General features: G+C 43.8%; 2 protein-coding genes across 4 annotated transcripts in view; one reads left to right on the top strand and one right to left on the bottom strand.

The window, feature by feature from the left end:
• The window catches only part of LOC142830906 (uncharacterized), a 56784-nt gene extending 46006 nt beyond the window's left edge, over window positions 1-10778 (bottom strand). For 2 of the 3 annotated variants that reach the window (XR_012906438.1, XR_012906439.1), the window contains exon 1: window positions 1031-6164. Coding sequence is in view for 1 of the 3 variants with exons in the window: in XM_075938558.1 (XP_075794673.1) it covers window positions 1031-1172 (142 nt within the window). In the remaining 2 variants the exon portion in view is untranslated. Of the gene's footprint in view, window positions 1-1030; window positions 6165-8356 lie in introns of those variants that run through there. The other variant, XM_075938558.1, reaches the window with a different exon arrangement.
• Window positions 10779-12631: 1853 nt separating this feature from the next.
• The window catches only part of SUCLG2 (succinate-CoA ligase GDP-forming subunit beta), a 241606-nt gene continuing 227537 nt past the window's right edge, over window positions 12632-26700 (top strand). The window contains exon 1 of the mRNA XM_075938556.1: window positions 12632-12788. Coding sequence (XP_075794671.1) covers window positions 12705-12788 — 84 coding nt within the window. The 5' untranslated portion in view covers window positions 12632-12704. The remainder of the gene's footprint in view (window positions 12789-26700) is intronic.

Below are 26700 nucleotides of genomic sequence, written 5' to 3'. Positions count from 1 at the left end.
TGAAAGATGAAAAGCAAAAAAGACAACTAAATGCATGATGATGATCTGTGTGCAGCAGGAAATAAACATTATACTGTAACTGACTCAAGACAGTGCAGGCAAGACCACGACATCCTGCACTGAATGAACATTTCCTACCAAGTACCGCTTACTTCTTCCTTCAACTTCTGTTTTCACATTCCTGTTTCATTCCAAAATTGTATGCCCTTGCTCAAGTACTGTTTAAGCAACAGGTTGAACCTCTCTAGTCTGGTACTCTGGTCCGGCAACATCTGTGGTCTGGCATGATTGTAGTTAGGCAGATGTCCACTTATCATGTCCACTAAGTTTCCAGAAATCCAATAAAGTTTGTCTACAGCCACCAGTCCTGGCTCTCAGTGTTCTGTGCTTGTTATATAGCTCTAATTTACCCCTCAATGTCTTTTATGAGCCCAGTAAGCAGTGAAAGTGTTGGCAATGCTGCCAGAAAATATTGGCCTCCCATGGTTCGGCAAATTCTCTGGTTCAGCACTGGTGAGGTCCCAAAGGTGCTGGACTAGAGAGGTTCAAGCTGTAATATGGCTAAGATGTGTAAACATGCTCTCGGAGCGCGATTTGCGGAAAGGTAGGGGTCGGGTCAGTAGGCTGTATTGGCGTCATAACGGTTCCCAAGTCAGTACCCTGACATACGCGGGGCGTTTCGCCTGACTGCCCAACGCTCGGTCCTTGCCCGGAAGCCTCGCACATGCTCCAGATCAATTAATATCCCTTCATCCACTCAGTCATCACCTGACCACATGCCATAGCCTTTCATAACTAGGGCCAGTTTGTGCTTAGACTCATGCAAGAATGCTAGAGAGAGAAAGAGAAAGAGAAAGAGAGAGAGAGGAAACCAGCCACAATTAAATCTTGAGCTACTAGTACATTAGGACCAGGTACTTCAGTGACAACACTGGTATTATAAACTATTAGGGCTATGGACTAGTTTTCCTGCCCATCTGCACCAGTCACCCATATTAGGCCAAAGTGGGGAGAAGGGGAAGTTACTCACCTTGTGTAGTAACAATCGTTCTTAGAGATGTGTCCCCGTGGGTGCTCCACTCTAGGTGTCGGGCTCGTCCCAGCGCTGATCGGAGGCTTTTCGTAGCTGTAGTCAGCCGGACCGTGCATGCGCAGCAGCCGCCACGTGCCATTCGCACCGTTTCTCCCGTCGCGCGGTCCAGCCCCTCCGCCAGTTCCTCTCACTGTCCGGAATCTGTAATGAGACAGGAACAACAGACCCGGAGCAGGGAGGAGGGTGGGACGTGGGTGCTCCACTCTAGGTGACTACAAAGCAGTAGTCAAGATGCGCACCGGTCAATGATTTTCTGCAGAGGCTAGAACTGCAGATGCTACTGCCGCGTCTGAGGCCCAACGCTGCACAATAGCGTAATGGTGCACAAAAGAAGTGCTTGAGGACTAGGTGGCTGCCTGGCAAATGTCGCTGAGAGGGATGCCTTGGGCAAAAGCGGTGGAGGTGACATCTGCTCTAGTGGAATGAGCAATAGGCTGAGAAGTGAGTGGCCTTCCCCTGAGTGAATGACATGTTGTGATGCAAGTAGTGATAAGTCTAGCTATACGTTGACTCGAAAGAGGATTGCCTTTGGAACGCTGCACTAGTGACACGAGCAGCCTGTCCATACGCCTCCATGAGTGGGTTCTCTCTATGTAAAAAGAGAGAGCTCGTTGCACGTTGAGCATATGTAACAAGGTCTCTGAGGGTGAAGTGTGTGGCTTAGGATAAAAGGAGGTTAAAACTATAGGCTCGTTGATATGAAAAGACGTATTAACTTTGGGGATAAATGCCGGATGTAGGTACGTCACTGTATCCTTTGAAAAAGATGTGTAGGGAAAACTTGCCATTAACGCCCCCAGCTCGCTGACTCTGCGTGCCGAGGTAATCGCTAATAGGAATACGACTTTCATTGTTAACATTCACAGTGATATCGACGCCAAGGGCTCAAAAGGAGGGTGAACGATTGTGCACAGGACCAAATCCAGCCTCCAATCTGGTGGAGGCGGTCTGTGAGGTGGGTGCATGTTCGTCAATCCCTTCAAAAATCTTTTCGTGGTTTGTTGGGAAAAAATTGAGGAACCTTGCACTGGTTCATGGAAAGTACTGATAGCTGCTAAGTGAACCTTCAGGGTTGACATGGAGAGGCCAGAGTTGAGAAGTTGGAGGACATAATCCAGGACCTGAAGCAAAGGAGAGAAAAGGGGTTGTGCATTTTGAGTACGACACCATTGAGCAAATCTGCATCACTTTGCCAGGTAAGTTTTTCGAGTAGAAGCTTTCCTGCTGCTCATCAAATTGTCTTGACTCGTGAACAAAGGTACTCGTCATTTTTGATCCAGTCATCAGCTATGCTGTGAGGTAGAGTGAATCGAGTCTGGGATGCAGGAGAGCCCCTTCCTCCTATGATAACAGGTCTGGGTGAAGAGGGAGTGTCCATGGTGGGTATATTGACATCCTGTGCAAGAGTGGGTACCACGGCTGTCTCGGCCATGCCGGGGCAATCAGGATGACTGTCACCTCCTCAAACATTATTTTCCCGAGAGTCTTTGCGACTAAGACTGTCGGGGGAAATGCGTAAAGGAGCAATCTGTGCCAAGTGGTCAGAAGGGTGTCGCCCAGAGAACCCTTTCCCATTCCCACTCTGGAACAGAACTGAGGACACTTGGCATTGTGTGTCGTGGCAAAGAGGTCTACCATCGGCGTACCTCACCTGCGAAAGATGTAATGTAGCACGTCTGATCTTATCTCCCACTCGTGATCCACAGGGAATCGCCTGCTCTACGAATCTGCAACGACATTGCTGATGCCAGGTAAGTAAGATGCTGTGATGGATATGTCGTTCCTTACGCAGCAATTCCAGAACTGCACTGCTTCGGCGCAGAGGGAACGGGATCTGGTGCCTCTCTGTCTGTTCACGTAGTACATCGCCGCCACATTGTCTGTGAATATCCTGACTATGGTGTGCCGTATGCGTGGAAGAAAATGCTTGCATGCCAGAAAAATGGCACATAATTCCAAGAGATTGATGTGAAAAGTCTTCTCTGTGGAGGACCACCTGCCCTGAACGTGGTCGTTGTCCATATGTGTGCCCCAGCCTATGAGAGAGGCATCTGTTATTATGAGCGTGGAGGGCTGAGGACGATGGAATGGGACTCCTGAGACGAGGTTTCCTGTATGCTTCACCAACGCAGGGAATCGCGGACATATGGCTGCAGAGTGACTGTCTTGTGAATGCTGTGTTTTTCTGGTACATATACCCTTGCTATCCATTGTTGAAGATCCCTGAAGTGAAGTCTGGCATGAGGGACGACAAAGGTGGTGGATGCCATGTGGCCCAGAAGACGAAGGCAGGTATGGACGGATACAGTCAGAGCAGTGTTGAGGACCTTCACTAGTTCTTGTATTGAGTGAAACCTGTCTAGAGGTAAGTATGCCCTTGCTGTGATAGAATCTAGGCCTGCCCCTATGAGCTTTATATTTTGTGTGGGACAATGCTCAACTTCTGTTCGTTTATTATGAGGTCCAGAGAATCGAATGTGTTTCTGGTCAATGAGATCATTCGCATGGTCTCCTGATGCGTTGGCACCTTTATGAGACAATCATCCAAATAAGGGACTATGAGAACATATTGGTGATGGAGATATGCAGTGACGACTGCTAGAGTCTTTGAGAAAATGCTGGGAGCCGAGGCCAGGCCAAAGGGGAGGACCCTGTATTGGAAATGTTCGTTGTTTATCACGAAGCACAGGAAGCGTCTGTGCGCCAGATGAATTGTAATGTGAAAATATGCATCCTGCAAGTCGAGGGCCACAAACCAGTCGTTGTGATTCAGAGATGGGATTATTGTGGCAAGAGTCACCATCTTGAAACGTCTTTTCTGCAGATAATGGTTGAGCTGACGTAGATCGAGGATCGGTCTCCATCCTCCTGTCTTCTTTTGCATCAGAAAGTAGCGCGAATAAAACCCTTTCCCTTTGAACCCATTTGGGACTCTCTCTATAGCTCCGATGGTAAGTAGACATAGAGCTTCCTGTCGCAAAAAAGAGTGTCGTGAGAGGGGTCCCTGAAAAGGGACGGGGTTGGTGGATGGGTAGGGCGTATAGACGCAAAGGGATGGTGAAGCCTGATCTTATTATATCCAATACCCATTTGTAGGTGGTTACTTTGGCCCAACGATTGTAATAAGGCCAAAGGCAATGATGAAAGATGGGTATAGTATCGGCAGTGATGGCAACGACGACTGGTGAGGTTGCGCCCTCAACGGGCGAGTCAAACCTACTGTTTTGTGTGCGGTACATTGGTTGCCCTAGATGGTTGTGGACGCCTACACTGCGGTCTTTGTTTAGATTGAGTCTGATCAAAAGGACGAGGTTGTTGTCTTTGGAACTGAAAGTCATATCTCCTCTGATACGGGAAGTACCTTCGGCGACGGAACGGTGGTATGTACATGCTGAGCGTACATAGGGTCGTACGCAAGTCCTTTCCAGGGTGTAACGCCGCATTGGTTTTGTCCGCGAACAGCTTCAATTTGTCGAAAGGAAGGTCTTCGACTTTTGCCTGCAAATCTCTAGGGGTGCCTGCAGCAGCCAACCATGATGCTCTGTGCATGGATATTGCGGTAGCTATTGATCTTACAGCAGTATCCGCAATATCCACGGCTATCTGTAGACTAGCTCTAGAGCAAGCGTACCCCTCCTGTACCATGGCGCCGAGTATGGCCTTGTCCGCTTCGGAAGCGTTCTGGGCGAGCCCTGCCAGCAGAGCGATGTTAACGAACCCATGGATGGACAGAAGTGCCGCGTAATTGGCAATGCGAAGAAGGAGGGTGGATAAAGAATAAACTTTTCGACTGAAGATGTCTAATTTTTGGCCTCTTTCTCTACTGCTGCATTTTTTACCTGTGGATTCTTAGCATGGTTAAGGGCTGCATCCACTACAAGAGAGTTTGGCCGGGGATGGATAAAAAGAAACTCTAAACCCTTGGAAGGGACGAAATATCTCTTTTCCGCCCACTTTGATGTAGGTGGGGCAGAAACCGGGGTGTGCCAGATTTTCGAGGCTGGTTCGAGAATGGCCTCATCAATCGGAAGTGCTGCTTTCAACTGTTGTCTCGGGTGTAAATTTTTCAGCAGCCTGTATTGCTTGGTCTGCACATCTGCCAGCTGGACATTCTGTGTCTGCGCTACCCATTTAAAGAGATCTAGGAACTTTTGACCGTCATCTGGGGGTGAAGTGTCCCCTTGAAAGATGGCCTCATCTGGGGAGGATGACGAAATGTGCGGAGGGGCATCATCGTCCAAAATCTGACCCTCCTCTGGTTCAGACATCTGAAGAGGAGGACGGGCGGCCACCGGAAGCTTGGAAGGAGCTGTCTGTTGGAGCAAGCCCACCAGGGACTGGCGTCTATCCAGAGATGCACGGCAACAGCAAGAATGGGAAGGAGAGTGAGATCTTGTATTGTCATGAGAAAAGTAATCTCTCCCCCCATGGTGATAGGAGTAGTCAGGAGACAGCCTCCTGGATGAATGAGCACTGCTGTATCTACTGCGGTAAGACCTCGAAGGCGAATGAGTCGGTGAACGAGATCTACTAGTAGGCATCCCATAATGTGGCAGGGTGTGCCTGTACACAGAAGTATAGTGAGGCCTTGAATGCCGGTGCGGAGAATGTGGGCTGCGCTGATAACGAGGCTCTCGCGGAGAGTGGTACCGTGGACAGGATGGAGACGGTGCTGGGGAAAACATTGGTGAGGAATGTTTTGAGGCTTGATCTTCATTGTCCAAAACCAGTATTGGCGAGTGCTGTATCGATGAAGGTGGGGAGGCTAACTTTCCTGCTGGTGTCTTAGCGATAGATCAGCCTCTAGACTGCCGCTTTTCTCCGACAAAGCTCCATGCCGGAAAAAAGCGGAGGCCATTTTTATGCTACTGAAGTGTGGGATATTTAAATCCCTGCTTCATTAGCAATTTCACCCAGCCTAATCTGCATCCCTCTGCTGGCAGAGGGGTGCCGTCTAGACATACCCTCTGACGTTGCCCTTATTTGCCATTAGCTTCTCTGTCCTTGCCTCCCTTTTCACATGGATATAGTGAGCAGTTTGGCAAGATTTAGGCCGTGTCTAAACTACACTCCTGTCGGCAGAGGGATGTAAATTAGACGTATTGAAAGTGCAAATGAAGCTGTGATTTAAATATCCCGCCCTTCATTTGTATAATGGTGGCCGCTGCTTTTTTTCAAAATGGGGCTTTTCGAAAAAAAAAAGGCAGTTTAGATGGGGCATTATTGACAGAAATGCCCCTTTTTGAAAGATCCGAGGAGTACAGGATCTTTCGAAATGGGACATTTCTGTAGAAAATGTCCCGTCTAAACTGCCGGGTTTTTTTCTAAAAGCCCTGTTTTGAAAAAAAGCAGCAGCCGCCATTATGCAAACGAAGTGTGGGATATTTAAATCCTGGCTTCATTTGCACTTTTGATACATCTAATTTACATCCCTCTGCTGGCAGAGGGGTGTAGTTTAGACGTAGCCTTAATGATAAAGTCCAACCAGAACATGACTTAGTGTTTTCTCCTTTTCATATATGTGTATCATAACTGTGCAGGAAATATTATGGAAATAAATTGCTTTTAATGTTTTGCTGTCGACACAGATGTAATCATAAAATAAGACATACACAGAAAGCTCTTTGAATGCTATTATCTAAAATACTATGAGGAAGGGGTTAACATTAATCATAGGCTATGGCCATCATATTATCTGTGATCAAAATGAAAATGTGTGGGTCATATCCTGCTTACTTTACTCACAACAGTAGTCCCACTGAAGCTAATGGGACTAATAATGTAAATAAGGAAAATGGGATTTGTCTTAAACCTACGTCATTACAAATTAGGAACTATGTTATCCATAAAAATATAAGTAAGTTATGCTTCACTTCTGTAATACAGATATTAGTCCTGACATGTTTCAGCATGAGCTCATATGTTATTTAGGAATTTTTTAAAAAATATTTTCATTCAGCTCTGCTGACTATAATGAGTTTATATTTGTCAGATGGTTTTATGTTTAAATGAAAAATTCATGATAAACAACCTTTCTGAACTACAGGATATACCATTCATGGCCTGGTGTGACATTCATCTTTAGCAAATGGTTTGGGAGGTAATATATATGGATATGAAAATGAGTACATTATTTTACTCTTAACAAATACTGCCAAGTTGAAGGAGAGGAAATGTGAGAACACACCTAAGGATTGTGTTTTCCCTTACTAGTTACGATTAAGAAAACTTAAAAATATTTTAGTATTAAAACTATAAGCATTTGAACTGAATGTTGCGTGCAGTGATACCTTGCAGCATGTTTTTTTAGACCCTGTTTAATTGCAAAAATATTTATTGATTGTTTCATGCTAAAGAAAATCCAAGTACAAAAGTCAAAGCTTTCGACTAAACTCTGGCTTTCGTTGTTTTGTTTTGTCTGCTGGAGATACAGGAAACCAAGCACAGATGTAATATATTTTATGGGACCAAATTATATAGGTGAAAGAGACAAGCTTTTGAGCTTATACAGAGCTCATCTTTAGGTATTCTTCTGTGTAATTTCAAAAGCTTGTCTCTTTCACCTACAAAAGTTACCCCAATTATGTAACACTCTATACCTCAACATAGCACCTGAGAAACTCCATATTCACCACTGTAATAGAATTAGGATATGTTTTGTACAAAGCATGCCTTGTGAGTTATAATTTAAATGTCTTGATCTTTTGAACTTTAATACCCTACTGGACTGCATGTGCTATAATTATATGTGAGGTTATGAAGTATTGCTCTATATGTTACTCTAATATGTAAGAACAACCACAACCAGCCTTTCAGGTACAACAGTGGAATAGCCAGACAGTGATTAATGCAGAGGTGGGCAATACTTTTTGGTGGGGGGCCACTCCAAGATATTGGAAAGTGGTCAAGGGCTGCACTTTTCTCTGGAGGAGGTGCGGAGTCCAGTATGGAGGTTGGGTCCACAAGGATTCATGGGGTAAGGGACTGGGGTGCAGGAGATGGTGTGAGGTCTGAGATGGAGTCTGGGTGAAGGAGGGGGTTGTGAGCTGCGTCAGGGGATTGGGGTGTAGGGTCAGGGAGGGAGTATGCCTGTAGGAGAGGATTCTGGCCTGGGGGAAGGGGTGTAGGAGGCAGTACACGGTCTGGAAGGGAGTTGTGACCCGGGAGGGGGGGTACAGAAGGTTTGAATGGTGACCTGGGGAAGGAGTTGGGTGCAGGAGGGGCAGAGGTACCAGAGGCAGGCTCTGGCTGGTAGGCGCTTACCTTAAAACTGCAGGCTGCTCCCTCCATGTGGATCTGGGATGGGGAGAGGCTTGTGCTGCCCCCTCCCCCAGGCCAATCTCTCAGCTCCTATTGGCTGGGGGGATTGGCTGGAGTCTCTTTATTGATGGTTCAGAAAAGGCTAGGAGAGCATTCATGTAACTCATTTGAGAACGTCCCTTCCTGAGAACAGCTGTGCAAGTGCAGGACCTATGAGAGGCTCGGTGCTTGACATCAGTATCAAATAGTTAGAAGCAACCCAGGTTGATGCGGCTGGGAAGGGGCGGTGGGCACTCAGTGGTCCTCCAGTCCAGGCTTCACCCTGGGAATCCTGTCTCAATTATTGCATCCACCTTGTCTCTCTAATTTCGTGGAACCAACATGGCTACAACACTGCAAACTAAATAAAACAGATGCATGCAGAGCCTGAGATATAATGCAGATACTTTTTGTATCCAAACCTATAACCCACATATGAGAAATTCCACTCACCTGAGGAAAGGCTACAGGAGCTCACTGTTTGAAAGCTGCAGCACATGCTCCTCAGAGCAAATGTGAGGCAGCTGGAAGTGCAGGAGACCAGTCATGGCCCTGATCAGTGACTATGCTCTGTTGGCATCAAGCAGGATTTCTGGATGCATTACACGGATGTAAAGCCTACTGCTTTGGAGGGAGCTAATTTTAAGTCTTGCCTGGCTCCTGCATATGGTGCACTGGGCATGAGATGTAAAAAAATGAAGATTTCTATGCCTTCTCCTTCTTCCTTATACACAGCACTGGGACATCTAGAAAGCAGCCCTTTGTCAATAAATGAGACTGTATTTTTGCACTCCCTGTTTGTCTTATGTAAATCAAAGCAATTTTTAAAATGCAGTGCAGACACTTCTTAACTATTTATATTGCTGTGTGAAAGTGTTCTTCAGACTATCAAATGTTATTGGTATATGCAACCCACACACATTGTCTGGAAATTTATATATCTTCTATATATACACATAATGCAGACAACCATAGTAATTTGGGTGGCTGGATAATGGTGTGTTTACTGATTCATGCTCAAGAAACTAAAAATGAAATTATATTTTTTTCTGTCACACTGCTAAATACTACACATAACACTGCAAGAACAGGCATATGCTAGTTTCTATGTTGATTCTGATATCTATACGTTATAATATAGCCAAAAGCAGCATTTTCTGATGCTTCATTTAAATATATTATTTCATTTACATTAAAGTGCTAGCTGTTGAATTTGAGACTTGCCAGCATTTGGGTTACTATGAAATTGTAGATTTTTTGTAAAGGAATTGATATTAATGAGACATCACTGAAACACATTTTCAGCACTAACTCTTTCCTAAAGTTTTTGTTGAAGAATATGCCTTTTGTGTCAGTGAGCCTTAGGCATTCACAGCAGGGTTCTCCTCTGGCGCTCACATTCCAGCCTGGAGAAAAAGGGATTTGAAATAATTTTTTCATCCCATAATTTACAGAGATTGTAAAGGGATGATAATATGTATGTATCTACCTCTCAGAGTAACTAATGTTTATATATAATTTTGAAATTCTCAAGGCAGAATCAGTTCAAGTGGCATGTGGCTTGCATCATAAAATGTTAGATGATTATGAAAGGGACTACTGAGACCACAAGTGGTTTTTGTTTTTTGTTTTGTTTGTTTTTTGCTGTATACAGTAAGCGTTCTAGACCCAACACATTTCTGCTTTCAGCACATTTCTGTCACATATGCAGTGGAAATATTTACAATTTTCAGCTAGTTCCCCAACTGGGTAAAATTATTCCCAGAAATGGTGGATCTGAATCTTAGCTTGGATAAAAGTCTCAGAGGAGTAGCTGTTTTAGAGTGTAAGTTTAAAAACAATGAGTAGTATTGAGGCACCTTAGAGACTAACATATACAGGATCATGAGCTTTAGTGGGGAAAAATCCCACTTCACCTGATGAAGTGGTTTTTACCATGAAAGTTCATGTTCCTATATATTTGTTAGCTCTGATAGTCTGCCAAAGTCAAGGCCAAGTTTTTCAGGAGTGACTAGTGGTTCCAAATACCTTCATTTTTAGGTGCACTTGTGAGACACCTTAAAGGGGCCTGATTTTCAGAGTACAAGTGCTCAGGACTTGCAGATAAGCAAGATGGGATCTCGGTTTTCTCCATCCCCCACTGTGCAAATGAGAAGCAAGAGAGCACATCAGGAATTCTTTCTGTAAAGCCAGAGTGCACAGGATTATGGTGGGAGTAGTGGATTCCAAACGGGCCCCCCAAACACATCATTCTCTGCCCCAGCCCATCACACCCTGAAACACACATCTCCAAACACATGCCCTTTCATTGCACATGACATCCCAAAGCAGCCCCCTTGCCACACTTGGGCTGTGTCTAGACTGCATCCCTTTTCCGTAAAAGGGATGCAAATTAGACACATCGCAATTGCAAATGAAGTGGGGATTTAAAGCCCCCTCGCTTCATTTGCATAAACATGGCTGCCACTTTTTTCTGGCTCGGAGCTTTGCCGGAAAAAAGCGCCAGTCTAGACAGGGATCTTTCGGAAAATAAAGCCTTTTCCGAAAGATCCCTTATTCCTTATTTTAAGAGGAATAAGGGATCTTTCGGAAAAGGCTTTATTTTCTGAAAGATCCCCATCTAGACTGGCACTTTTTTCTGGCAAAGCTCCAAGACGGAAAAAAGCAGCAGCCATATTTATGCAAATGAAGCGGGGGAATTTAAATCCCCACTTCTTTTGCAATTGCGATGTGTCTAATTTGCATCCCTTTTACGGAAAAGGGATGCAGTCTAGACACAGCTATAGTGACACTACAAATACTCTTCCCTTCCTCACACACTTAAACGTACAAACAACCCTACCCCCACAGTGATGCCTACTCTACTGTAACACTGCAACATCCCCGCTCAGTGACATCCCAATACACAAACCCTCCCATGAGACTCCAGCTCTTGCACAGCAACCTTCCCTCTACACACTCTCTTCCCCAGTGACATCCCAAACCCTTCCCTCCATATGGTGAGATCACCAACCCCCCTCCCCCACAATAACACTCCCACCCTCTAGCCAACCCCTCTCCCACAGTGACACCCCAGTATACAACCCCTCCCAGTCACCATTCACAGACACAGCAAATTCTCACAACCTTTCCCCCCATGCCAAGGCCCCTGCCCTCTAGATAACCCCTCCCCCATGCTGATACCTCAATACACAACCCCCCATTACTATTCTCACGACACCCCAAACCCTTACAACCCCTCCCCCCACAGTAGTGACACCCCTCAGGCCCCTGGCCTCTAGCTGACCCCTCCCCCACAGTGACACCCTAATTCCCAGCCCTTCCCAGTCACCATTCCCATGACACCCCAAAGTCTCACAACTCCTCTCCCACAGTGACACCCCCCAGACTCCGCCCTCTAGATAACCCCTCCCCCACAGAGATACCCCCAAGACTCCGCCCTCTAGATAACCTCTCCCTCAGTGACACCCCCCAAACTCTGCCCTCTAGATAACCCCTCCCCCACAGAGATACCCCCAAACTCCGCCCTCTAGATAACCCCTCCCTTACAGTGACACCCCCCAAACTCCGCCCTCTAGATAACCCCTCCCACACAGAGATACCCCCCAAACTCCGCCCTCTAGATAACCCCTCCCCCACAGTGACACCCCCAAGCTCCGCCCTCTAGATAACCCCTCCCCCACAGAGATACCCCCAAGACTCCGCCCTCTAGATAACCGCTCCCTCACAGTGACACCCCCCAAACTCTGCCCTCTAGATAACCCCTCCCCCACAGAGATACCCCCAAACTCCGCCCTCTAGATAACCCCTCCCCCACAGTGACACCCCCCAAACTCTGCCCTCTAGATAACCCCTCCCCCACAGAGATACCCCAAACTCTGCCCTCTAGATAACCCCTCCCACACAGAGATACCCCCCCAAGCTCCGCCCTCTAGATAACCCCTCCCCCACAGTGATACCCCCCCAAACTCCGCCCTCTAGATAACCCCTCCCCCACAGAGATACCCCCAAGACTCCGCCCTCTAGATAACCCCTCCCCCACAGTGATACCCCCCCAAGCTCCGCCCTCTAGATAACCCCTCCCCCAGAGATACCCCCAAGCTCCGCCCTCTAGATAACCCCTCCCCCACAGAGATACCCCCCAAACTCCGCCCTCTAGATAACCCCTCCCCCACAGAGATACCCCCCAAACTCCGCCCTCTAGATAACCCCCTCCCCAATCCCGCCCTTTCCCATGACACCCCCCGCCTGCACAACTCCCCCGGCGGCGGCTCCTCCCCCGGCTCGCGGCCGCCCACGTGGCCCGGCGAAGATGGCGTCTCCCATGGCAGCCCAGGCGGGCAGCGCGCTGCGGGAGCTGGCCCGCCGCTCCGCCCGGCTGAGGGGCCGCTTCCCGGTGAGTGCGCAGGCGGCCGCGCAACGGGCCCCCCTTCTCTGGGGCTGACCCGTGAGTGGGACCCCGCCCCCCCTCGGGCCCGCCCGTCCTGCAGCTCCTCCCTCACCCCCCCCCCCCGTGAGACCCCCGAGCCCTCGGCTATGGACAGCCCCCCCTACAGTAAAACCCGCCCCCCCCGTGGGCCCAGGCAACGCCACAGCTTGTAGCAGCCCCCGGGGGCTCCTGCCAGCCCAGCCCTGGGCCGGGGGGTTGCCCAGGCAGCGCTCCCACCTCCTTAAGCACCAGCTCTGTGTTTGGATTGGTCAGTCCAGGCTCCACCTCCAACCCAAATACCCCTCCCCCGCCCCTTTGCCGAGGCCCCGCCCTCACTGTGAAGATGGGGGTCAGAGAGACATCAGTGCCCCCCTGCCTCTGTCTCCCCACTCTGTACAGGAAGCTCCCAAGGGCGGCTCTGGGCAGGGGGAGAGGGGCAGCTGACGTGCCAGAGCTTGGTAGCCTCCCAGCCCAACCAGTCAGGTTCACCTGTCAGATGCTCCAAGATCGACCGGTAGATCCCGATGTACTGGTTGGTGACCCCTGTTCTAAGGCTATGGGATGGTTAGGGTTATGCTCTTCCAGCAAGTGAGCTACGTGCCAAATGTGTCCAAAATATATAAAACTGGGGACCTCCAGTTAGCGAGGAAATGTCTTCCTGTTTTGTTTATGAAACGTGGTTTACTCCGGAGTTTCATTTGTTTAGGAATGCATTAACAGTTTAAATACTTCCCTGGCATTGTATTTCCCGAAAGAAAACAATCTAACTTAGATTTCTGATCCTGAATCTTTTTGCCCATTTATAAACCTTTATGCCCATGTGCGTAACAAGTTGCAGAATCGTATCTTAAGGCTTAAAGTTAGGTCAAAATTAACAAGGGTGGTTAGGGTTGGGAAAATTCCCACTTCTGAGTGTTGTAATTAAGCTGACCTCTCCTCCTCGCCCCATGTAGACATGGCAAGGTCAACAAGAATTCTTTTGTTGACCTAGCTACCACCTCAGAAAGGAGGATTACATACATTGGTGGAAAAGCCCCTTTGGACTCTGTAGGAAATGCCCACACTGTTGCAATAAACCAGCATAATCATACTGTTGAAATAGCAAAAATCAGCAAATGGAAAGCAGTCTGTCTAGTTTTAGTAAAATAGTAATAGAGATGTAGCCCTGTTAGTCTGATCTTGCTGAAACAAAAGAAAGGACTATGTAGCACTTTAAAGACTAACTAACAAAATGGTTTATTAGGTGATGAGCTTTCGTGGGCCAGACCCACTTCCTCAGATCAAATTCTGAAATAGAATTGGCATGACCATGTATACCAAAGGAATACAATGAAAAAAGTGAACACATTATAATATGGTCATGCCAATTCTCTTCCAGAATTTGATCTGAGGAAGTGGGTCTGGCCCACAAAAGCTCATCACCTAATAAACCATCTTGTTAGTCTTTAAAGTGCTGCATAGCCCTTTCTTTTGTTTTAGTTTTATAGTGTCTGTGTTTGACCTCTACTCAGTTTCACTTCTATTCTATGTGCAAAGCTTATATGACCTTTCTCAAAATGTGAACTGTAGATTTAGTACATACCTACTAGTTCAGATTTGTCATTTAGCTAATTTCTGTAGAAATCTGGTAAACTAAAGAGAATTCCTTTTTTTCAGAGCCTGTTTAATTCCAAAAGTACATCTGAGCAATGTTGTTATGAATTTTTTTGGAGCTGCTTTAGGAGACCAAAATTAACCAGTGTGATAGTGTAAATATTATGGTGTAAATCAGATTAAAAACTACCTTCTGATAACAGTATTCCCTGTGCTTTGTGCTTGTGTGGCCTGTCAGCAGGGATTCAAATGCCACCCTGCTGATTAGCGGTGTCCACAGCTAGATTTTGTTTCTATTGGTGGTCCACAGTCACACATGCCTCAGTGCCAGAGATGTGAAAGGGTATCCATTTACCTGTTACAGGTGATGCTTACCATGTAACGGTTAAGGGTGATGTTTACCAGGCAACAGTTAACCGTTACCCCAGGATGGTAGTCCAGTGCGAGCTGGGAGCACCTGGGCTGGAACACCCCATGCCTACAGTGCATGGGCTGCTGGGTGCCCCCATTTAATCAGTTAACTGGTTAAACTTAACATTTAACTGGTTAACTAATTAAATGGGATTTTACATAACTATTCAGTGCACGTATAAATTATTCCGCACTTGGATGGAAAAATCTTCACATGGATGGAAAATATTTGAGGGAACATTGCTGATAACTATTTCCTGGTGGTTTCTCGAGTAGTCTTTTAGTTTTGCTTAATTATTTCATCTGCAGGTCTTCCCTTGTAGGTCCTCACTCCTAGTTTTCTGAATGCAAATGTAAAGTGTATAATGCAGCTTAATATCTTGCCAATTACTATTTGACAGTGGGGCAGAATCCAAAGAAGTTAAGTTTTAATTAATTCTATTGTTAACTGTTTTTAACAGTAGAAAAACTCAGCATAAAACACTATAATAGGAAAGATATTCTATATCTAGTAATGTTATCATGCCTTCAGTGGTAGAATAAAACAGGAAGCCCAGTGTCTTTTGTTATGGGAGTACAAATCCTGCAAGCTTTTGTGGGACTTACACTTGAATAATTAAGTCAATGATTAGATCTGGGATGTCAAGAGCGAGTTAGTTTATCTGAGAGTCAATAATTGACCTCCTTTTCCTATTTTTTTATTATTAATGGCTTTGTGAAACAATTGATAAGCCCCTGTAAATTGATAATTCTGTAAATTAGGTAACTTTCCATATAAGTTAATGAGAGTTTGGTATTTGCCAGGACTGCAGCGTCAGGCTCATAGTGTAGTAATCATGGGGATAAAATTAGACGTGCATTGTAGATGCAGTATCATTGGCAGCAACCACTTTATTTTTCCTTTGTATCATGTCAGCAGCTGCACTAGTATTTACTTTGGCCCATGCTTTGGAGCATAAGTATTTTCCCAGCAGCAGTGTCCTCAAGAGCTAACAAAGCATATGTCTAGTCATGTTCTGCTCTACAGGTGTCATTCCTGATAGTACAGTATTATGTGAGTTTTATTTTAGATAAAGTCTGGTGTTGATCTTGAATATCACTTACTGACAAAAACAACCTCAGAGGGGTAGCTGTGTTAGTCTGTAACTTTAAAAATAATGAGTAGTCCTGTGGCATCTTAGAAATGAACCGAAATATACAGAATCATGAGCTTTTGTGGGTAAAACCCACTTCATCAGATGAATTGGAGTGGAAACCAAGAGATTCATATAATAGCAGAAGAAGTACCTGTCAATAGTAGGACCTGTGTTAATGAGGCTAATTAAGTGGGCTGGATGTGTCCTATACATAGATTTTGATGTGGAAATGCAGATGCTAAAGATGGGAGAAATTGGCTTTCTAATGTGCCAACCAGTTAATGTATTTGTGATCTATGCCATCAGTGCCAGCAATGCCCCTGTGCCATGTATATTGGCCAAACCTGACAGTCTCTAAGAAAAGGATAAATAGACACAAATTTAGACCTAAAAAATGGTAACACACAGAGCTTTGGGAGAACATTTTAACCTTCTTGGTCACTCTCTAGGATGGATTTAAAAGTAGCCATTCTTCTACAAAGGAATTTCACTAACCAATTACAGAGAGACTATGCAGAACTGGAATTCATTTATAGATTTGACACTGTTATCCTGGGCTTGGTAACAAAGACATGGTATACTGTGTAGGGATGTAAAAATAATAGTAGAATAGTTGACTACCCGGTAAGCCTAGGCTAATTGGGTAGTCGAGTCCACTACTCCCATTCCCCCCCACTCCCGCTGCCTCTATATCAGAGGCAGCAAGGGAGAGGAAGCAGGAGCCATGCTGGGGAGGGAGGCGGGCAAGGGAGGCAAAGATGCAGCACGCTGCAGCTCTGCCTTTTAAATGTAGTAAGAGCTGTTGCGTTCTCAGTACATTTAAAAGCAGAGGCTTCGTGTAGAAGCTGGTGCGAGTGGAGACTGAAGCAGTCTCTGCTTGTGCTGGGTCCCCGGACTGCTGTGGTTCTGCCTTTTAAATATAGCAAGAGCTGCAGGGCTTTGATTACGTTTAAACTGCAGAGCCACACTGGAGGTTGAGAGCGCCCCCCACCCCACCCCTTAATCAACTAATTGCACTTTAACATCCCTAATATTGTGTTGTTTTACTCATATTAACACATAGGATATAGCATCTGGGCTTGAATGGGAATAGGGATGTAAGTGACTAGTCGCTATCCAATAAGCATATGCTTATCGGATCATCGACTAGTGACTCAACTAATTGCTTCTCCCCCCTTGCTGCCTCCCACCAGCACCATCTCTGTGGGAGGGCAGGGGCATGGGCAAAGTAGGGAACTAGAAGCAATTCCGCCTTTGAAATGTATGTTTAAAAAGCAGGAGCACCGCAGGGAACATGGGGCTAGTGGGGGACTCAAGCAGTCCCTGCTAACCCCATGATCCCTGCTTTTGAAATGTACAAGAGCCCCACATTTTGAAAGCAAAGCAGGGGACTGGAGGGGGGAGAAGGAGGTCAGTGGCGCTTCCGCCTTTGATATGTAGCAAGAGCCAACGGGGCTCTTGCTATATTTCAAAGGCGGAGGTGCCCTTACTGACTGATTGAATAGTTGATGCAAATTGCATCGACTATTTGATTAGTGGATTAATCTAAATTTAACATCCCTAAATGGGAGCTTGCTTTAGTGAAGTTACACCTGATAAAAACAACATAAAGCCAATGGTGCAAAACTGGCATAAAACAGATAGGAATTGGAGTTTCAATGGTTTGTATGACCTTATGACTTTATTTAGTCTGAATTTTCTTTGTTCTCCCTACTATAACCTTTTACTGAATTAAATATGTTTATTTGGTGCAGTTGCATTCAAAATTAATGGCTTTTGTGAAGTGGTCTCTATGCACTAAATTCAATTTTCACTAACATGATTTTGGCAGGTAGGTTATTAAACAAGGTCATTATGTCAGTACATTAAATTGATTTATATTTATTTTTGATTGTTAATACCTACCCAGAACTCCAGTCAATTCCCAAATTTAAGAACAAACTTCCTTAGACTGTAAAACAATATTAATGCAATATTTGAATGAATCAATTTTGAAGTTAACTAATTTCAGATTAAGATTTCCATAAAGATCCAATTTCTTTACCCCATAATATCATATAATACCAAACCCTGACTAAATGATCTCCTAATATCTAACTCTTTCAGTGTGAGCCCCCAACTTTCCTAATGCCTGTAAGAAAAGATGGACTTTGTGGTATGTCCTTAATAATAGATCCAGGCAGACCACAGGGGGAAGTACATTTCAGAGTAAAAGAACCGTTGTGGAGAACACACTGGCAGGGGCTCTCTTTCATTTGCATCATGTGTTGATTGAATTCCTATAAAATATTACCATGATAAACTGGGATTTGATGGTTTTTTCCATGAAGGCTAATACTGAGATGTTTGCTCAAGAAATATACACTTATAATAAGAGTGAGTAATTTAGATTGCAAACACTGAGTCAAGGGCACGGTCTTCAGATGCGTATGTTCAGTGTCTTGCACAATGTGGCTTCAATATTGATCAGGGCTGCTGCGTGTTACTGTAGTAGAAATAAAGAACAGTGATTATAAATGTTTAGTGCATTTCTTCCATGATTCTCCGCCCACCCACTCCCCCATTTAACTTCTGCTTTGTGAAAAAATATATGTCAGACTCAATTTTTCAGTCATTTATGTATAACCTTTAACTACTAAAACCCACTGACTTTACTACATAGGTAGTAAAGTTATGTATATTCTAAAGTATTTGCTGGATTGGGGGCTTAATTTGTACATTTCACATATAGAAGCAAGGACTGTGTAGGATGGGTGTTGTGTGCTATACAACAATCATGGATCTTTTCGTTGTTGCCAAAACTGAGTGCAGCGGTCATTACTGTATTGAAATTGAGAAATCATTTAACTGAATATGGGTGCTACTGTCTTTAATATCTTCAGGAACAAACACATTCCTCCATAAAACTTTATTTTAAAGGAGGAGTATATAGTACTAGGGCATGCCTTTTGTAATAGTGCCTGGTTTTAGAAATGATATTGCATAATTTTCCCAATAAAAGGAAACTACAAAACATGTCTTACAATTTAACTTTCTGTTGGTGGTTTATTTTTTACGGGTGTTACAGTAAATTTTGCAGCCTGATTTCTAACTTTTCTTTCTCTTACATTCTTAATAAATTATGCAGTGGTTCCTGCTTACAGAGCTGCTATCTTATCAAGTCCTTTGGGAAAAAGAAGACATGGATATCAGTTGTCCTCTGTGTCCCTATACAAGAGAATGCAGGCCCACTCCTTGTGGAGCAATATTTATAAAGAGCTCTGAAAAAACACCCCAGAGACCATTCTGTAACAGAATTCGATGGGACTCACTCCACTGGCAGTCTACAAGATTGAAGTCTCCTCTTTTCTGGAGTGGGAGTTAGGTCCTATGGGTTATCGAGTGTTTTCAGAATAGTCTTCAGAAATAGGAAACTAAATTTAAGCAATGAATATAAACAAGGATAATTAAGACTGGATTAGTACAAAGTGCTTAAGACAGTTCTTCAGCATTCTAGCACAAGGGTATGTTATATGGCATTTATGCCTAGAAGAGCATTGTGAATACTTATTCTCAGGCCTATCTTACATGGAGAATCCCCTTCCGTGGTATTATCTTGTCAGATTTTCAGGACGGACTCCCTTTTTCATACCTCGCTGAAAGTGTCAAATCATGGTTTAATGACAGGAGTCATCTGTAAAAACTTGCCAAAAACTTAGCTGTTTTTAAGGTAACCACTATATAAAATCTTCCATCATTTCTGAAAATGGAAAAAATTTCCAAACAGAATACTAATATTTGAAGCAAATAGTGATTCAAATACAATTCATGCTCGGCCATACCACAAACAGACGTACTGAAAATAAATTATAGTCCCTAACAGAATTCTCACACTTTTCCTCTTGACTTCATGTAAATTCTTTAATCCTTTCTTGGAGATTCAGACTGTACTTCAATTAGATTCTTGTGGATGACAGATTTGCCCTTGAGCTCCATCTCTCTCATGTGCAGAGGGTTTTGAACCCTGCAAGCACGCAGTGCACGAAAAGTCTGCTGATTTTCATGGATTTCCTTGGGAAAAAAAAACAAAATGGGGAACAAATGTTTGGCCCATCCCTCCTGTGCTAATTTACAAATACATGTCAGTTCTATGGATATTGTGATAAATTTGTTATGGCATGGGGAAGCAGTGGTTGTTACTGGATATTTTTGCCTTGGTCGGGTAATGTACATTGGGAAATCTAACCTTAGGCCCTAATCTTGCAAGTAATTCCATGCAGATGGACCCTTTTGCTTTTAAGACAGCGGGATTCTGTGTTGGTGCTGGCGTTTGCAGCTTTATTTAAAGGCAAAGAAACCTTTGCCCTGCATCTACTTTCTCTTCTGTTTTACTGTGCACTTTTTCAGGCTGTTTTTAGATACCTAGCAGAGTGTTTGTGAATGACACAAAGCCAAGTGGACAAGCCGCTGTAGAGGTGACTGAAGGGGACTTCTGGGTACTCCTACTGACTGAAGATAAGGTCATTCCTCTCCCCTGCCTTAATTTCCAATCAGTTCACCTAAACAAACGTCACCTTTCATGGTATAGGATGGATTAGCAGTATGTAAAGTCTAGTATACAAATACTCATGCTAAGAGGGCATAATAAGGGGCTCCACAGTTTTGGGATATTGTGTTTTGGGATATTCTGTTCAAGATTTTCATCAATAGTTTAGATAATGGCATAGAGAGCACACTTCAAAGTTTATGGATGATACCAAACTGGGAGGGGTTGCAAGTGTTTTGGAAGATGGGGTTATAATTCAAAATGATCTGGACAAACTGGAGAAATGGTCTGAGGTAAGAAGAATGAAATTCAGTAAGGACAAATAAAAAGTGCTCCACTTAGGAAGGAACAATCCTTTGCACACCTATAAAATAGAAGGTGAGTGTCTAGGAAGGAGTACTGCAGAAAGCAATCCGGGGTCATAGTGTATCACAGGCTAAATATGAGTCAACATTGTGGGTACATCTAGATTATATCCCTCTTTCGACAGAGGGATGTAAATTAGACACTTAGAAATTGCAAACGAAACCGGGATTTGAATTTCCTGCGTTTCATTTGCATATTTGTGTCACGGCGTTCTTTCGAAAAAGCACTACTTCGAAAGTAAAACAGCGGTCTAGACGCGGTTCTTTCAAAAATAGAAGACTTTTACAGGATCTTTCGAAAAAGGCTTCTGTTTTCGAAAGAACCGCGTCTAGACCATGGTTTTACTTTAGAAGTAGCACTTATTTGAAAGAGCGCCATGATGTGAATATGCAAATGAAGCACAGGAAATTCAAATCCTGGCTTCATTTGCGATTTCGAGGTGTCTTAATTTACATCCCTCTGTTGAAAGAGGGAAGTAATCTAGACACAGCCTGTGACACTGTTGCAAAAAAAAACAACCCCAAATACGATTCTGGGAAGCATGTACACAAATTTGAAATCAAGATATGAGAAGTCGTCATTCTGCTCTACTGTGCTGATTAGGCCTCAACTATAGTATTGTGTCCAGTTCTAGGCACCACATTTCAGGAAAGATGTGATGAAACTGGGGAAGGTCCAGAGAAGAACAACAAAATGATTAAAGGTCTAGAAAACATGACACTGAGGGAAGACGGAAAGAACTGGATTTTTCTTCTCTTTTGTTTGGAAAAGAGAAGACTGAGAGTGGACATAACAGCTTTGAAGTACCTACAAGGATGTTATATGGAGGAGGAAGAAAATTATTCTCCTTAACCTCTGATGATAGGAGAAGCAGCAATGGGCTTAAATTGCAACATGGGAGGTTTACGTTGGATTTTAAGTAAAACTTCCTTTCAGGGTAGTTAAACACTGGAGTAAACTGCCGAGTGTGTAATCTCCATCACTGGAGCTATTTAAGTGGAGGTTAGCCAAATATCTGTCATGGATGATTTAGATCAGTGGTTCCCAACCGCTGGGCTGGGAACTGCTGGCTGCCAGGCTGCAGCGGCTATGGGGGCCGGGACTGGGGTATATCGCCCAGTGCTGTCTCTTCTGCCCCAGCTGTTGGGAGAGGCGTGCCCTACCCCGCCTCTCAGCCATCCAGTTCCAGGCAGGGGCGAAATCTTTTCTTGAATGCGGAAGAGCGATTTGCTGCACGACAGGAGGGCTGTGTGGAATCCGGCACAGCAGCCTTAGAGGAGCCATGACCCAGGCAGCGGTGCTCAGCTGGTGGCTGGAAGGCAGTGCAGGGCTAGGTGAGGGGTGCAGGGAAGGCACTGGGGGGCTCTGGGGACTGGACTAATATTGGGGGCTGGCACTGGGGGAGGGTCGGGTGGGTTGGGTGCAGTGGGGCTCTGGAAACAGGAGGCTGGCATTGGGGATCTGGTGGTGGTGGGCTCTAAGGGGCAGGAGGCTGGCATTGGGAGGAACTGGGTGCAAGGGACTGTGGGGTGTGGCTGGTGCTGGGGGGTAGTACAGGGTGGTGGGCTGTAGCAGTTAGGGCTGGCACTGGAGGGGGTCTGGGGTGTACCCGGACCCAGAGGCGCTGCGAACAGACAGCTTCATCTGCAGCAGCCGCCCACTACTGGGGCCTGCCAGACCTGAAGCCAGCTGTTCGCGTCTGCTCGGGACCAGGGCTTTTGGCTGACCTGTAACATTTTATTTGCATATTCATTATCAAATATGCAAATAAAATGTTACCGGTCTGCCCGAAGCTTGTGAATGGGTTTGCTGGTCTGCAGGATAAAAAAGGTTAGGAACCACTGATCTAGATGTGCTTGGCCCTGCTGTGGGTGCAGGGGACTGGACTTGAAGGCCTCTCAAGGTTTAGTATTCTTCCAGTTCTAGTATTCTGTGATTCTATGATCTATAATAATGATTAGTACTAATCTACTTTCTAATATATGTTTTACAGCTGTGGATAGAGACAGTTTAGGGAGAATCTGTATTCATTTGTAAGAACAATTTGTAAGAACTTGAAAGCATTCTTATATAGGTATCACTTTCCTCCTATAACCTTGTTTATTCCTCTCTTCTGGCATAACATGTTTGGTAATATTATCCTTGCAAAACATTGGGTCAACAGAAAATCTTGTTTAACCTCCATTTTATTCTGTTACCAAACGACTTGCAAAATACATGTCATGAAGAATACTTAGGAGTGTTATAAAAACCATTTTCTTCATAACCACAGTCTTCTTATATACTCATTTCTCTCCCACCCTGTGTCAGGCTGGAGTAGCTGTTCCCTGCATATTTTCTTTATATCATCTCCTTTCCTTTTTTTAGAGGGTTGGCTGTCATTGTGAATTGTCCATTCCTTTGCTTTTTAGGGCTGTCGTTTTGTTTAAGCCAGCTCATTATTTAGTACAGTTTGTGGTTACTTAACCAAGCTCCTGCTGAGTGTCTGACCACGCCTTCCGTTGCCTGAGTGTATTGTTCCCGCAGGCAACCCAATCTCTCTTTTTGTAGCTTCAAGCATATACTTCCCAGCTTTGAGCATATACCCTAAGGAACTGCTCCAGCAAATCCACTTCTTTAATATGCTCTGCTGAAGAAGCAAGCTTCTAGCCATCTGCTGAACCAGTTTATCTGTACTGTCATCTTTTTTACACTCAGTTCTTTAACAAAATGTGGGGCTTGGTGATATAAGCATGAAATTGGTAATTATCCACTGATCCATTAATAGTTATTCTGTTGATGTAGTTTGGCTCTTTAGCTTGAAAAGGTTACCGGCCCCTGATCTAGATGGTGCTTTGTCCTGCTGTGAGGGCAGGGGACTAGATTTGATGGCCTCTTAAAGTCCCTTTCAGTTCTAGCGTTCTATGTGTCTATGAATTAAAAATTAGATTGATAGATTAGAGAGTTGGAGTTATGGAATGAAATTAAATGGAAGAAACTTCAGACAGAATATTGGGAAGTATTTTCTAACAGTGGAGTTTACTAGGCTGTTCCATGGGAAGTGTTGGTAGATACCCCGATTGCTTGATCCATTAAACAAAAAGATAGATTGGATAAAACGCTGAACATGTAGTGTAGGCAGAAATCTTTCCTTGACATGACGATGTACGTGATTACCTGATGCCTTTTTTTTGGGTCTAATTTCTGATGGATCTTGCTGCTGTCAGTCTCATATAGAAGCCAAATATTGTTGATTATGTAAGGGGAGAAATCAGGAAAGTTATTGATGGTAACAGTAACATCTTTATATACATAAACATTTATTTCTAAGGACAGATTTATTTTACATTGTTAATCCCATTGTATGCTGATTCAGAGAACAAAAGATGTTCAATAAATATAGACTTGTGAATATCACCTTTATCCACAGGTGAACAATCTGTTTGCTAGTTGGTTGATTTCCTCTCTCACTGTGCTTGCCCATAGATTTTTTTTAAACAGCAACAGTGTTCCATATTCAGTTTACTGCATTAGCTGTTGTTTCTTTTTGCCTGTGTTGGTTTGGTGACCTGACCAGATATAACTTGCTATCTGTAGAAATCATAATATTGTATCTAGAAACAACCTCCCTTTTGATGTGTGCATAGTGGACCATGTCTTAAAGCAACCCTTTTAATTTATGTAAAATTCCCTTTTTAATATCTTGGGGTTCATAGATCATATGGTGTTTTTTGTGATTCTGGGACAGTTTCTTATATAAAGCTCCGATATTAAGAGGGCATTCAAAATTATGCCTAGTTCTATTAAGTTGTAGCTGTGAAAGTCATATATTCATTTGTGTATATTGCATGAGACACTGTTTCTTCAGGTTTAACTTAATTTGAGTAGTACTGATTATTGATTGGCACTGGAAAACAGTTATTTAAACATTTGCCACTACTGTCTGTATCCTGCATAATTAATGGTTCAGGTTTTCATTTTCATCTTTTCTTAGTATAAAGGTATAGATTGTTGTTGTCTACTAGTATGTGACCAAAGATTATGTACAAATCCTTATCAGCTAAATGAGGTTGTACAAGCTGCATTGTAAATGTTGCAACTCTCCTGTGTGCTTTCATTCTGCAGTGCACAAATGTGCCTTTTTATAAAGTGTCTTTGCATTTTAAGTTAATAAAACTGAGATTCATTTGAAAGGTGGTGTAGTAGATAGAATGCTGATCTGCAGGATTCAGTGGACCTCAAATTATATGTCCCTGTCCAAAACTGAATTAGGTTTTTGTGATTAAAATGTACATGGAAGAGTTTCATTTGTCTGAAAATGAATACATACATCGAGAGTATCAGAGCATTTTTAAAAACAACCATTCATATATCATGTTTTGAGAATACATTAGGAACAGTAAGGAAGCTAATGGGGTATAAGAACTGGTCAAGATTAAAAATGGGAATGTATTATAAAAACAGGGAAACTAATATAGATAATGAGCAATAGTCTCAATTTGTGTCACTGAAAAAAAAGAACCATTCTTCCTGTATTCCCTTTACCTATGATACCTTATTCTTGTATATATAAATTTTCTGTGAGATGTTGGAGAGACAGATGAATTCTGGCGGGGAGCTAGAGGGAAGGGAGAGATCTGAGTGAATTTATTAGCTCTCCCTGATTTGTCAGAGATTTTGGGCTAAAAAATGAAGCAAGACATTAAACACTGGGTACAAATTACTAATGGAACACTTCATTATTCTTTAGATTTTTACTCTAATGGGTCCAGAGAGTAAAGAACAATTTAATTTGATATCTGTTAACACAATGGCAGCCTGGAAGGCAGTTACTGCTCAACAGCAACAACAGAAAAAAAGCTCCTGCTACAACAATATTGGCGTGAAAGTAAAAAGTACCACAAGAGTGACAGTGGAATTGTGAACAAAATGTTCAGTTCACATTAACAATTCACTTGCTATTATTTTTAGGTACATGTAATAGCTCCAAACAGAACAATGGAGACAGAGCCATTTGCAGTGCACAGCAAGAAACTGTATGGGTCTCACAAAACCCAGGAATAGTGATTCATATTCTTGAGTGCCATATAAGTGTTTGGATTCTGGTAAATCATTTACATATATGTGTAGATAGTTCATTTATGGATCACTCCTATCGCAATGGGCAATTTGAGACAGAAGTTAAGTGGCTTGCTCAGTGTGACAGATGTAGTTGGGGCCAATGCCGGGTTGAGTATTCAGGAGTTCCTGACTTCAAGTCCAGTCTTCAGATACAAGAACACAAGCTGCTTTCCACTCTCTTCCCTTACTCCTGTTTTTCAAATGTCCAATATGAAACCAGTTTGAAGTTCTGGCCAGATGCTGATTGGCTCATCAAGCAACAGCAAAATGTTCTCGTGTCTCTGTTCATTCTGTCCTGTCTCTTATGCGAAGCTGGTATGACTTGGCATTGCAGGTGACCTGTCATTTAGTGCCTGATTATCAGCTGACAGGTTGGTAAGTTTTTAGGCACTGGAAGAACACACTTCTGATGAAGGATTGCTATCCCTTACTCCCTCTGCTCACTGATTACCTTTTATTATACAGTGAACTTCCCTAGGTCTAAATGTCTCAATCATTTCAAATGGCTGAGTATATGCAGTGAATGTGCCTGCATTTCCAGGAAGCAAGATTGCGTTGTTTTAAAGATGACTTAAAATAGGCTTTTTTTTCCCCTGAAGTGTTTGATCAGTGATGTTGAAAATGTAAAAATCCACTATAAGGTCAGAGTTTCTGATGATGAAGAGATAACATTGTTTGCCAGAAGCTGGGAATGGGTGATAGGGGATTGATCACTCAGTGATTGTCTCTTCTGCTCATTCCCTTTGAA

Source organism: Pelodiscus sinensis, chromosome 11, assembly GCF_049634645.1.
Source record: "Pelodiscus sinensis isolate JC-2024 chromosome 11, ASM4963464v1, whole genome shotgun sequence".
Taxonomy (NCBI): domain Eukaryota; kingdom Metazoa; phylum Chordata; order Testudines; family Trionychidae; genus Pelodiscus; species Pelodiscus sinensis.
This window is presented reverse-complemented; position numbering and strand designations above follow the sequence as displayed.